The following is a 13883-nucleotide window of genomic DNA, read 5'->3' on the forward strand; positions in this document are numbered from 1 at the left end:
GTGATTTGTGATCCATAGTATTGGTACGCGCATAGAATTCCAACCAGTAGGTTTTCCATCTGATGACGAGAACCACAGTCGTGTGCTACGTTGACCCTCTGCCCAACTCATTGTCTCGCAGTCTTACACTCGAGGCCTTTCCAAAACGGGAAAATAGCTGTCTTGGGGTGGCTGGGGTCTAGTCCACCGCTGACTGGAGCCTCGCCGGCACAGCCCTGAACAATTTGAAAAGCGACTGAACATCTCTTGGCGTGTTTGTTTCAGCAGCTTTAGTCGCGTCTAGGCGCATCGAACCTGCATACATCAGCTTAGACGGTCGCTAATAAGCTTTTCTGCGCTTGTACATAACAAAGGCTCATTCTTCTGCATTCCATCAACCATCAATATTCAACGAAAATACTTGCGGCAACAAGACGACAGAAACCCGGCGCTGCTGTTATTGTCCCTGGCTTTGTTGTCCCGGTGGTCTTCTTGTTGACGAGTCATCTTGCGATGCGTCTGGGGCTTGGAAGCGGGAAAGTCCGGTGCAGGATGACGATCGGATCCTTGCCATACACTGGCAAACGTATCTTCTTCTCATCGCTCACTGTATACACCACAAGGGATGATCTCCTCTCGCGCACTGTCATCTGGCCAATTGAACTAGACGCCCAGCTTGACCAGGATATCGACCAGATCTTGTCGCATAGCTCCCTGCCACCCTGTTTCCTGCTGTTCTTTGTTCGCCTGGGCTCAAATCAAATGCTCGTTCATTCGTCTTCATTGTCTCGTACATCTGTAATCCTGCACAGGAAGATCGTTCGGGAAAGGGACAATGTGGTCGATTTCTTTCTAGACAATGCAAATCTCGACCAATATCTGCAGGATCTCGTATAGTCGATCCTAGAAACAGACCTTCGTCACCATGCTGGAGGATGGACCTCTTTGGAGCAAAGAACCTATGAGCACGAGCGAAATGGGATACGGAAAATGAGCTCGACCCCGAATTGTCCCGACCAAAACCACGGTCTATCACTGTTGCCAGAACATCTGCGAATGTTTCCGTCTCAAAATCATGCTATAAGCATATATGTCACGACAACAGATTATCAATACGAAATTCTATTTCCCCTGCTGCTTATTCGATGTGTACAGCCGACAAGGCATTCTTTCTACGGGATAATATTTCGCCATCATTCCTGGGACTTCATCCAAGGAATCAACTCCTCTCGGGCATAATCGTCCAACGTGTGGAACTTAACCCCCAACTTGACAAGGAGGTCAACCGGTATGTGTTCACCGTAGCCCCACAGCCTCTCGTTGCACCATTGATTCATCTGCATTCGAAGTCAGCTACGGAACATCCACATGCAAACAAAACCGAACCTCTTTAAGCGGAAGGGGCAATTGGTCTGAGAAAACCGTGATACAATCGACCTGCTTGCCGGCGACTACAGCGGTGATCAGTTCGTGTCCCAAAATCTCTTGGAGTTGGACCATACCTTTGGAAATGATGGCTGCCGCCTCCTCTCCCGTGATCTGGTACGAGACAAGGGGGATCGGGGACTTGGTGAGTTCGTCGTGCCAGGCTGGGTCGTCCCACTTCTCGATGGCGGCGAGAACTACGGGACCGACATCCTTGTGGGCGTACGTTCATGGTTGGGCGCTTTTGCCGTCAATGAAAAGCTGGAATATGTGGTACTTCGATGGATCTTTCTCATCGCGTTTCAGCGAACCGAAGTGAAGAAGACTGGTGCAGCGACATTAGTTCGAGAACTGAAGGAACATCGTGTTCAGAACGCACTTTGAAGTGAAGCCTCCCGTCCTGAAGACAATCGCAGGTTGGCCAACGGTCTTGATATATTTCTCCACCTCGGCCTTTGCATCGAATGCCCTAGAAAATTTGAGATATGGTTTGTTCAAGAAACAAGATGGAATAAACGGACGTTACGGTGGTATATCTACCCCCGGACGTTTCTTTCACGCCTGGAAGAGATGACCATACGAGAATAGCGACCTCGTTCGCGTGGCAGGCATCAACTAGATTGCGTCCTTGGACCTCTTCATCAATACCACTGAAAAATTCTGGAATCGAGACCCCAAAAGCCTGGACAACAATGAAACTATGTCCATCAACATATCGAAGGAATACCCACAGCGTATACGCCTTTGCATGCCTTCATCAGGGAGTCTTTGTCGCTCAAGTCGCCAGGGAGCACCTCAACCCCTCTGGAAGCTAAAGCAGCTGCGGACACGGAATCAACCGTCCTAGACAAGGCACGAATAGAATACCCTCCATGAGCGAGGAGTGCGTCGACAAGGGAGCCGCCTATGAAGTTTAGTTAGCCTTCAGCCCGACCCGCAAACTCCCAAACAGGTACCTTGCTTCCCCGTTGCCCCGGTGACGAGTACAATCTTCTTCGACATGAGGAGCAGATCAGAGCTACACTATGTGGTGTTCAGTGAGACCAGACAGTGTGGGCGATTGGAGAATGAAGAGATCTTGAAAGCCTTTAGGCTTTGTTATAGGAGCTGACCAGAGTGTGGAACGAGACATGGGCGCGACGAGTATTGAGGGAGATCAAGATGTCCATGTTCGTCGTCTCGAGGCTGTTCCTGTTGCCATTCCAATTCACTGCGAGCGATGAACCGAGCAAACGACAGGGACTGGCAGTGCTGTCCACAAAACAAAGTTGCCGTTTCAGTTCCTCGAGCATATCCAATCCTACACCGGTCCCTCATCCATGAAGTACTCAGCACATTCCACGAACAAAGGTTTGTCACAAGATAGCCTGTGGCAACCCAGTCATCTGCAGCGAGCTCTTCCCGAACATATATTACAGGTAGGGTCGCCGAGATTATCCATGCGCTTGAATCATGGTCACAGGTAGGAGATGTACGGATCCCAACCTCCATTATGAATTATATGGGACAAGAACATCGGGTCCCTGAAGGTCGGGATAGTGCATGGCAAGGTATAGGATAATCCACTGTGATTGGCCCGTTGGGTCCCGCATGGATGTTACCAAGGGTTCTGTGCGCGTGTGGGTCTGAATCCGACGGTTCCTGCCGAAACTATATTTTTAGGACGATCCATTCTCAAATGATCAACATCATCCCATACGAGTTTCGATCTCAACTGGACACTGTCATCCTTACAAGATCCCCTTCAAATAACTCTGCTAATGCCGACCTATTCTACCAACACCTTCCGCAGATTAAAGGGGTCTCATTCGGCGACAAGGGCCATCTGGATCTAATCCAAGGAATTCATCCAGGGAATGATCCTCTCTTTCGCATAGTGCTCCAAGGTGTGGACCTGGACGCCCAGCTTGACAAGGATGTCCGCTGGGATATCGTGCCCGTAGCCCCAAAGATCTTCCTTGCACCAATCGACAAGCTAGGAAGAAGTAAGTTCACAAGGTTCGTATTCCAGACGAACAGGTGCCATACAGGTTTGACAGGAGGGGGCAACGCCTCCACGGGCACCGAGACGAAGTCAACGTCCTTTCCGGTCACTACTCACACGGAGGCGTAAGCTTGCCATCTCATGCAGCACGACAAATGGCTACCTTTCGCAAGAGTGTCGGCAACTTCCCTTCCAGTAGCATCGTACGAGACAAGAGGAATTGGGGATTTACTCAGTTCTCTCCTCCAAGTAGCGTCTTCCCACTTGTTGATCAAAGCTACGACCGCAGGGCCCAGATCTTCCTCGACATAGGTGTACGGCTGGCGACTGTCCGGCGCAACGAACGGGATTACCGCGTGGAACTTCGAATGATCGTGATTATCTCGTTTCAATGCCCCCATAGTCAGGAGGCTGACATTCAAAAAGATCAGTACTGCACGAGATAAGTGGATACGGTGCATACATCCCGGTGAATGCTCCGAGGTGAATAACGATCGCGGGCTGATCAACAATCTTGATGTATTTCTCAACTTCAGCTTTATCGTCGAAAACACTATTTCAAAGATGAAACAATCGTGTTGCGACATGGGTACCAGGGACTCACGGAACAGCGAATCTACCGTGAGAAGTGTCCTTGCAGCCAGGAACGGAGGACCACACGAGAAGTTCCACGTTATTCGCCTTGCATGCATCCACCAAATTCCGACCTTGAACTTTCTCGTCGGCAATCCCCGGACCCGTCGACGGAATAGAGACACCGAAGGCCTATCGAAGTTAGTGCGTATTCCAACGCCAGCCGTGGGTGGTCACATACCGCATAAACCCCTTGACACGCCTTCAAAAGGCTGTCTTTGTCGCTCAGCTGACCGGGGACAACATCTACCCCTTTCTCAGCTAGCGACGTGGCTGCATCGGATTGTGTATCGCGCGTGAGAGCGCGGATGTGATACCCGCCATGCTGCAGAAGGGCCCTGACAAGCGCACTTCCTGCATTCGTTCTTGTTGGAAGGTGTTGAACTTGAAAAAATCTAGCTCACCTTGATTACCTGTCGCCCCACTGACCAATACGATCTTCTTCGACATTTTCTGCAACCTGAGTTTATTGAGTAGTTGGAAGGATATCTGTTGCTATGAGCGGTCCTCTGCGGCGAACCTATAAATGAGCAAGTTCTTTTATAAGCATACAAGATTTCATGGGTAGCACGTCCACGCACCATTGATACCTCATAATACTGAGCCCTCTTCCTAATGTGTGAGATTCAGGGCATTGTCCAGACTGACGATCGGACAAACAACCGTACAGCATTGACGACATGAATCCATGTTCACAATGGCCTTTGACCGCCCAGCCTCAGTGTTCCATACACGGATCCACACGAACAGGACGACCATTGATTAGAGCAGCCTCTAGTTGCTTGTTCGACGTGGACCAAGAGCAACCGTCGCGTTTAAGGAACGCGCCAGAGTCGAAGAGGGTTGTGCGCTGTGATTGGTTGGTTCACTGCTGCATGGAATCAGGTGGGGCGGCGATCGGGAGTGTGGCGGTGCTCGGAAGGCATGGGACGGGAATCACGATGAAGGCAGCTTATGACTTTGACTTGGATCTACGTTGTATTCATTGAGAGGCAGCATAGTAGACTCGATCTATCTCGGGATCTACATCTACTTACTCATGAAGGTCACAATTTTGTCTTTCACATAATCCTCAAAGCCGTGTAGCTTTATACCAAGCTTATCCAGGATGGGAGGGTTCGCTCGCTCCGCAAGTTTGGCGTAGAACCCATCATCCGCAAATTTATAAGGCTGAGACCAACCCTATCAGCTTTGCTTAACAATAATGCCATTTCGCATACCAAGATAAAAGAATCAGGCGTCATCTCTTTGGGGATGGTAACAAAATCGCATTGTTTGCCTGACACTGTCGGGGCGAGAAAAGGATCAGGTGATGAGCCAAGGCAATCCGTACCTACGAGGCACGTACCTCTTTTAACGGTCTCCGCCATCTGCACACCATCAATGGTGCCAACAACGAGGACAAGTGGTTTCTCTGACAGCTCGCTCTTGATCACGGGATCATCCCACTTGTCGATAATGGACACGACAGCTGGCCCAAGGTCAGCCCCGACATAGGTCAATGGCCACAGGCTGTGAGGTCGGGTGATAGGGATGGAAATGTGCCACTGATCGGGATTGACAATGTCTCGCTTCAAGTAGTCGAAATTTAGCACACTAATACAGATGAGAGTAGGCTTCAACAGGATTACATGGACACGCACTTTTCGGCGAAGGCACCCGTGTGTACCACCACGCCCGGCTGGTCGATAGCTTTCATATACTTGTCAATTTCAGTCTTCTCATCGAAGCGTCTATGCAGACTTAGATATGACGGAATCGGAGAGATGAAAGGCACAAACACATGGGTTGTGTATTTTCCGTTGGACAGCTCAGTCGCGCTGGGCAAGGACGACTACAACAAGAGAGGAACATGGTTTTCCTTGCAAGCATCCACAAGATTCCTTCCTTGAAGAATCTGCCCCTCTGGCAACGGAACTGAGTTTCCGAAAACCTGACAAGTGTGAGCTTTCATTGCGACACAAACACAGAACGTACAGCATACGCCCCTGCGAACGATTTGATCAAACTATCCTTATCGAGGAGATGACCGGACACCATTTCAACGCCTTGGGAAGCTAGTTCCTTGGCTACTGGGCTTTCGACATTGCGCGTCAAGCCGCGGATGCGGTAAACGCCACGCTTGAGCAGGACCGTGATGACCGCTCGGCCTGAAGGAGAGTTAATTGAAGAATCATGCAGGAATGTGGTGCACCTACCTTGGTTTCCAGTTGAACCTGTTACAACAATGATTTTTCCAACCATGATGCAGCAACGGTGAAATAGTGGTATACCAGTGAATCCGAATTTGCTACAGAAGACGGGGATGACTGTGCGCTGTTATATACACGCATCATGGTCGAAATCGAAGAACTCATCGAGGGGAAAATGCTGAGTGAGACGCCCGATATCTCGTTGATGCCATCCAGCAGAAATGCGTCAACGACGTCTTCCTCGTTTGCGTTTAATCACAACCGTCCGCCTTGTTCGGCGCAGGACGTGAAGTTGTCCGCTTGATGTCTGGCAGCGACGAGACCCGCTTGGGTGCAGCGGTACATGGTCAGGGACCCCTCTTCTGTGCAAGCGAAATGGGGACCCAGACTGAACAATCTTGTCCGTGTTGGGCGAACAGTGCCTCATGACGCCAATGTTGGAACAAAACACTCGGGGGCCAGATGATGCTGCAACGTAAGCTCTGCAAAGACAGGAGATGACTGTACAGTACCAGCTCAGTCCCAGAGTTGATAGAAGACGGAAGCCGACGTACAACGCCGGATGACCAACACTCGGACCAACAACTTCGGATCGTTCGCACAATCGTTTTGCGGGTCGGGTGTCAGGTCGTCCCTGACGGGTGTCGTGGACATCACGTGAAAACTGTCACGTTACTCATAACGGTCCATGATGCGGTGGTCCATGGTAGTGCGAGTGGGCCAATCAGGGTAGGTCTGGCCAGTATCTGTCTGCCGTAGGGAATTTGCGGGGTCAGCTGCTCGTCCAACCTTGTGGAAAGTCAGATTGCTTATGATTGGACAATTATTTGGTGGTGACAACATTGATCCTCTTCCCCTTTTTGTGTTCGTCGTCGGAGGCGGCCACATGCTTCAACACAATTTGAATCCCATGTTTGTTCCACATGTGATTGAACTGCATGAACACTAAGAAGGAATTTTTTTGCGTACATTGTTGGCGACACATGGGCAGCCGAAAATTGACCGTTCATGTTGTTCATGGACATACCCAACCGCATCCTACAACCACACAGTGCCGGGTTAGCGTTGAGTGAATACGATGGCTGAGGCATCCACGACGACCCACAGACCTTGTACCTGTGAGATCCAAGCCTAAGCATCGGTGCACGTGACCGCCGGTAACGAGTTCATTGACGGTCTCGGCGAACCCCTGGTGGAGGCTCCAAAGACTCGCCCACTGCCCGTTGACACATGGACAATCCAAGAAACGGCCGATATCCAGATCTATTGCAATAGCGCACGGCTACAAAGGCGTCGCCATGCTTCTTGACATAATCCTCGGATGTGTGGAATTGTACACCCAGTTCCATGAACAATGGTGTGGGGAGCCTTGAGGACCGCCCGTCGTCCACGATTCGCATCATCTGAAGAATACATGCGTCAAAAACGGGTCCCCGGGGAGGGGACAAAGTGTACTTTTGTTAACATTTCGTTACTCGGCCTTTCCCTGCTCATTGTCAATACTTTGAATCTGTTCCTTTCTTAGATAACTGGAACACACACCTTTTCAAGGTCTCCACTTTCCTAGCCTGTTGACCAAAATGAGCATGTGAGGATCGGTTCCTTTGTCATCCTCTTCCTGCAGGTTGGATCTTCCAAATGGCCATTGACAGTCGCAACATATAGTCCACCATAGGTTCAATGTAGTGTAAGCAGATGAAATGGTGGGACGTGGAACAGGCGCCACGATAGAAGGAAATGTCTGGGATCGGAGGGGTCCCGGTGCAGATCATGAAACATCCGAATGCTGGGAGTCTGTCAGCCTTTCTGCGTCATCCACTCAACAGTCTCAGCTCACTCCTCGACGAGTCCTCCGGGAATAATAATGATACCCGTCTCGTCAACTTGGCGGATATGATCATCCCCCTAGCTTCTCATCCCACAAACTGACCTGAGTATGCCTTCCTCCTGAGAACGTAGTCGCATCACTCAGGGAAGACCACACCAGAAGCGGGACGTCGTTTACTTCGCAGGCCTTGACAACGTAATTTCCTTGCACAATAAAGACGTCTTGAAATAGAACAGTGACCGTGAAGACATAATGGTGTGTCAATCTGCTGCATGACTCGGGACAGAGGAGATGATACGAACAGCATAGGGACCCTTCGATTAGGGTCTGGCATTGCCATCCCAACTTCGTGGGCCGAGAGGCACTGAGACTAAGCCGACGAGGTATTGCGCCCGACTCCGCTGCAGAGCAGTAGTCACAAAGCCCTCCCTGTAGCCCGATGGCACCGAGGACAACTATGGGCTTGGGCGATATTATACTTCCATCCAATTTCGACTTCCATGGAGAGGAATATAGTCCTTTGTCTATGCGCTAGACCACGCTTGCTCGCAGGGGGAGCGCGGATGGCACTAGCTGCAGTGGGGGATGCCAGTGCACCGCGCCGCGAGGCGGATGTGTCTCTCATCGTGTCGCCCAATAACAGGGCAGGAGTGAGTTCAGCTGAGGATGAGGACGAGGACTGCGAAATCCTGCTGGAATCTGGGTCCGCTGATATACCATTAGCTTGCCATATGTAAAACAGATGATCTGCATGTTGAGCGTCTGTAGGCCAGACGGTAATATACAGGTTTTCAAATGGATATGTCCATCCTCATTAGGCCAGCTATCCACCACGTGCTTGATTGCCCCATTTTCACCTGCTCACCATCCCATCGGCCAAATCCGGTGCGATACGAACAATTGATATCAACATCAATATCATTAATAGTTATCGAAGAATAAGAAAGCAATTATGAGAGACTGCTGGCTCCGCCGACCACTACACCTCCATCTCTCAAGCAGATTTCGCACCCAGCTCTCCAATTTCGATGCACTCAACTCCTAACCCATCTCTTCCGCCTCTCCGGACAATACCTTGTCCACCTCGAGTAATGCGATTCGCGAAGGAAGCTCCGACGCTCCGCGAGGAGAGTCCCCACTTGCTGTCGCAGCACGGTCTGATGATCCCCGACCACGAATGGACTGTCAGGCAACTTCAATTGCTGTCTAATCTCGTGAAAGTGACGCTGGGGCCCATGTTGAAGTTAGCGATGAACCGGGCAGATGAGCAGAACAGGATGCACAAATAAGAGATTGCTGGCATCGTCGATGTAACTTGGGCAGTAGGGGCTGAGCAGATAGGAATAGACTTCTTTTGAACACTCGGTCTAAGAAGAGTCAGCTGCGAGGAGGCCAGGCAGATCAGCGTTAACGCCTACGCGAGAGACCTTCGTCATTTTCCAGTTCACGTTGATATGGTTCTTACGCTCTTGAACAGTCTCTCAAATCACTATAGAGGCTGTGTAAGCACGTAGCTCTCGCGCCCTCGGATCCAGCTACAGCGCGGCAGTCAGGACTGGGCATTGCGAAGCCTGAACACGGAAGATGTACGTCATTAGCGAAAGCCAGGAGCTCGTCCTCCAACGCGCGACTGTTCAGCCCCAGCTTTCTCGCGAGCTGCTTCGCCATTTGCGAATAATCCTTTCCTGCGCTGCGATCTGACCAAGACCAAGAGGCCTCCGGGGTGGGCAGACCGAGTGGTCTGCTCCTCGTCAGCTCCCCCCCAGCAGCATCACGGCGTTGCAGCACCCATGCAGTGGCAGAACCGCCTGGGCTCTGCCAACCACTACACCTCCATCTCTCACTGGGAGGAGGAGCATCTGAAAGAGAGGGAAAGTACTCACCTCGTTTCTCTCATCTTGGCTTGCGCCGCGGGCAGCCTCGCTTCATCATCTGGCTGAGGCTCGTCCGCACCCAGGTTGCTGGTGGGTGAGCATCTGTTGTCCACAGCGTTGTCTTGATCGCTGCTCCAGCTCGACTCGACAGACTGCGCTCGAGAGTTCGTATCTGGGGCCTTCGAGCCCGTTCGCCTTCTTTTGTTGGATCTGCGGGGGGGGGGGGTGAGGCGGTGGTGGGCGTTGTTGGGCTGGTCAGGCGTGTCGCCGTCTGATTTGTAAAAAAAACAAGGGCATTCGAAGTCGATTAGCGCTTGAAATGAGGTTGCGAAGAGGATGGGCGAGGATGAGCAGAGGAAAGGAGTTGATGTGGATGTTTGGGGGTTATACAGAGTGAATTTTTTTTTTGCTGATGAGCGTGGATGCAAGATGCCCCTCGCGTGGAAAGGAAGACGGCAACAGGGCAGCCCGCCTTCCATTCGGCTTATGGAAGCCAGAATTACGGGGAGGCCCGTAGAAGGGTTTGGAGGTTGTTGTAGATGGTCGGCGCTCCGCTGTAGCGTCTCCCTCGTCCAACTCTGGTGATATAAGTGCTTGGTCGTGCTTGGTTAACCTGCGCCTATATGCTTCTTAGCTCTCAGAGGTCAATGGTGAGAGGATGTGAATGGCACGACGCGGTCCGACGACCACTACACCTCCATCTCTCATCGGGAGAGGAGTAGAGTGGTCAGGGGATGCGCCCTGACCACTACACTTCCATCTCTCATCAAAAGGGAGACAAAGTTCATGCATAATGAGAGCATAGTCAACTGCTTACGGTACAAGCACGGCATCTACGTCTACTGCTTTCTTATCGGGCCTTGGCAGTGTTGCTGCTAGACCTCGGGACTCGGGCTCCACTGCGAAGATAGGCGTGCGAAGCTTTTAAGGTATCAGCGTCCTGATCTGTGCCGCGTTGTGAAAGCCGAAGACATTCAGAAGATAGCCGTCCGTGGAACTGTGTTTGATTCCCTTTTGCAGAAGCGCAGTCACTTCTCGTTCTTGCAGTCGTGGTCGAAAGTCCACCGATCCACACCCTCCCAGAGTACAGTCGTGCTGGACATTGATGCAGCACAAGATCTTCTATTACTCGTCTATCAGCGGGCTGACAGATGAGGCGAGGGTTAAAACTGACCTGAGGTATACACACTTGGAAATCGCCGGTGCTCACCAATCGCGGGCACCCCAAGGACTCGTGTGGGCTGCCGATACCGAAGATTTCGAGCAAGATCATCCCCGGTCGAGGCAGACCACTTGCTGCTGGGTCTTGGGTGTCAGGGATTAGCATTTCCGTTACTCTGGCGAGACCTTTCTAAGATCGCGTTAGAGTGAGCAACAAGGCTTCAGAATCTGCCACTCACGTCTCGGCGCACAGAGCTGAAGAAGATCACGAAAGCACCGACTGGTACCTTGTCGCCATTCAGAGCAATCATGCTCTGACCCCTGCTGACCCTTGAATCTCCGCCGCGAAGAGAAGGTCGATGTTGATGAGCAGCCGAGTCACGCAGTCTGATTACCGAATGTGGCTGACTGGATTGTATGAAACCTGGGGGGGAAGGTAAGCAGCCGTGTGAGGGAGACATTCAGCAGCCTCACCGCGTGCATCAGGCGCTTCATCAACCAAGCATCCTATGGCTTTCATCAAGGGCCGAAGCACCGTGAGCTCAGCTAGGAGTGCGGGTGAGGCAGCTCTGTACTCCCCGGTCTGCTTGTCCTGCCATCGTCTGCCGTTGATTATGTGCGTGACTCGGTCAAGATGGGCGAAGCTAGTGGCAATGTCGCGGCTTGGGGCTTGATGATTGCTGTTGACCGACCGTGTCCTGAATACAGAGTTGTAGGATTCATATCGCTCGGTAGCGAAGCCTACAGCGGGCCCAAATCTCCGAACGTTGTCCACAATGTGCAGCAGTATATGCATCTTGGGCTTGGATATCATCTTGATAGGATTGAGGCGGGCCATTGCGTGCACCAGTGTGGTTACGGCCAGTCGGAGTTCGTCCTACGAAGTGGAGGTGAGATGTGCTCAGTCGACCACTACACCTCCATCTCTCAAGGAGAGCTGGAGGTGCTTTGGTGTGATTGACGCACCAGGTAGGTCTCCTTCACCTCGATATCATACTGCCACAGAAGCGCACCCGCTAGCCCTATGACAACCCATGCTTCCAGCACATCCGCAGACACCAAGTCCCACAGAATAAATGGCATGCATTGAGCCAGCGTCTTCAAGTGTTTTCCGATCAAAGAGTGCCGATGCTCCATTATATGCTTCGCGTCGATTTTAGGGATATTCAAGCCTTCTTGTCATAATGAACTCAAGTGGGACTCCACAAGAGACAGTGCAGACTGGGACTTATCTTTTTCCAGATGGTCGATCGTGATGCCGAACGCGTACTTCACCAGACCGAGCAAGTAGGTGTGAAGTATTTTGCCCGGCGTGCTGATTCCGAGTTCAAGATCTGGGCTAGCTTGAGCTTGCGGCGGTCAGGCAATTGGGAAAAGGATGCACGAGAAACACGGAGGAGCAGATTGACTGCATCCAAACCACCGCGTTCTTCCAATTCTTGCTGAAGTTCATGGTGAATCCGTGCCCCGTCCCTTGGGGCAGCCTTCTATTTCTGATTTCCTGAGCTCATTAAGTCCAATATGATTGGCTAAGCATATTTGTCGGTGACACCTGTCGTCTGAGACCGTGCAGTGATGGCGCTGCCTTGACGAGGGTGCGTAGCTGCCTGAAGCAGTTCTCGGACCACAACCTAGCGTCTCCTGAGATGTCCGGGGCGAGCCCATCTACAGGAAATATCGGTCAATGGGGTGGAGGATGTTGAAACCCCTGGCGTCACATACCTTGAAGAGGGATGCATATCCCTCGGGCGTTCGCTTGAACTCCTGGCTCCCTCCGGCGTGGCATTGTCGGCAGAAATGGTTTGCACGCAGGCCACGATGGCTACAAAGGTCTGATTGCATAGGGTTGTCGCCTGCGAGAACAGCGATCCACGCGGTGAATAGCACTGGTGCCTCGACCACTGCATCAAACGCCTCGCGGCCATCAAGATTGAGCTCCCTGAGGTTACTTGTCAGTATGCACATCGACAGGGACTCAGTGAGAGATGGAGGTGTAGTGGTCGGCGCACCACGTCTGACCATCCACTTCCACCAGTTGAAACATGAATATACATACTCCAACATGATCACAAGGCCTTCCATCAGCTCTAGAGCTGTCGCGTGAGGCGACGTGCCCAGGAAGAGGATATTGCTCGAGACTTCCATGTCCTGACGGGGCATTGCAAGGTTGGAGGCGCACACGTTGTAGTGCTTGTACCACTGCTTGGATCGATTTCCGGAGACGTCGTCTTCCCATATCATGAGGGGAAGAGAATACACATGTCTTCCATTTGCCTTCTGCCTCCACGGGTTCGGCATCCTGCAAGCTAGCTCGGAGTATTGCTCTATAATGTAGACGTTCTCAGTACTTCAGCTCCAGACTTGTGACGATTGATCGCACCTTCAAAGCTCAAGACTCCAGTCGCGATGTAATCTTTGAGCTCGTACCAGTTATAGGTGAAGGTCTTGGCTAAGCGGAACTTCCTAACCGCTAGGTCCGGGTGCAAGACGCTGGGGACGATGTATGATTCGCCGATCGGGGAGAAGGGGCCGATCAGTTCCAATCGGATATTGTGGCCGAAGGCGCCCATCTCCCCATTCACGCTCCCGATCTGGACCCATCGCTTCGGTAGGAAGAAGTTGCCATCCTCGCACATCACAAGCTCGTCAACGAACCACGGGCGAGACTCATGCTGAAGCATTGGTGTCATGCAGGCGTCCGAGGATTTGTATGCCCAGAGTGATCCATGCCAGAACTCTCTGAGCTCTGTAGAGCCAACCACCGGATAGAACTGCATGTTCCGGCGCTTCGCGGGGTTCGATAGATC

General features: G+C 51.7%; 4 protein-coding genes across 4 annotated transcripts; all 4 read right to left on the reverse strand.

The window, feature by feature from the left end:
• Positions 1–1172: 1172 nt before the first annotated feature.
• Positions 1173–2497, reverse strand: DACRYDRAFT_100335 (NADP-binding protein; the record flags this gene model as incomplete). Its single annotated transcript, XM_040767444.1, has 8 exons — positions 2361–2497; positions 2136–2308; positions 1926–2086; positions 1784–1873; positions 1716–1755; positions 1482–1617; positions 1366–1430; positions 1173–1316 (listed from the first exon to the last, which is right to left on the reverse strand). Exons 1-8 carry the CDS (start codon positions 2404–2406, stop codon positions 1173–1175), a joined length of 855 nt encoding a protein of 284 aa, XP_040628274.1. The 5' UTR covers positions 2407–2497.
• Positions 2498–3086: 589 nt separating this feature from the next.
• On the reverse strand, positions 3087–4709 carry DACRYDRAFT_22527 (NADP-binding protein). The gene is made up of 8 exons (XM_040772849.1): positions 4603–4709; positions 4426–4541; positions 4203–4375; positions 3993–4153; positions 3852–3941; positions 3552–3799; positions 3433–3498; positions 3087–3379 (listed from the first exon to the last, which is right to left on the reverse strand). The coding sequence occupies exons 2-7, from the start codon at positions 4469–4471 to the stop codon at positions 3479–3481; spliced, it is 738 nt and encodes a 245-aa protein (XP_040628275.1). The 5' UTR covers positions 4472–4541; positions 4603–4709; the 3' UTR covers positions 3087–3379; positions 3433–3478.
• Positions 4710–5050: 341 nt separating this feature from the next.
• Positions 5051–6265, reverse strand: DACRYDRAFT_107931 (NADP-binding protein; the record flags this gene model as incomplete). The annotated part of the gene is made up of 7 exons (XM_040768560.1): positions 5051–5191; positions 5242–5306; positions 5370–5617; positions 5665–5754; positions 5803–5855; positions 5999–6171; positions 6220–6265. 7 exons carry the CDS (start codon positions 6263–6265, stop codon positions 5051–5053), a joined length of 816 nt encoding a protein of 271 aa, XP_040628276.1.
• Positions 6266–10943: 4678 nt separating this feature from the next.
• DACRYDRAFT_16097 (uncharacterized protein) lies at positions 10944–13853 on the reverse strand (the record flags this gene model as incomplete). Its single annotated transcript, XM_040771162.1, has 8 exons — positions 10944–11048; positions 11090–11266; positions 11316–11500; positions 11551–11953; positions 12043–12174; positions 12799–13015; positions 13133–13400; positions 13457–13853. The coding sequence occupies 8 exons, from the start codon at positions 13851–13853 to the stop codon at positions 10944–10946; spliced, it is 1884 nt and encodes a 627-aa protein (XP_040628277.1).
• Positions 13854–13883: the final 30 nt, after the last annotated feature.

Source organism: Dacryopinax primogenitus (genome assembly GCF_000292625.1).
Source record: "Dacryopinax primogenitus strain DJM-731 SS1 chromosome Unknown DACRYscaffold_10, whole genome shotgun sequence".
Classification (NCBI taxonomy): domain Eukaryota; kingdom Fungi; phylum Basidiomycota; class Dacrymycetes; order Dacrymycetales; family Dacrymycetaceae; genus Dacryopinax; species Dacryopinax primogenitus.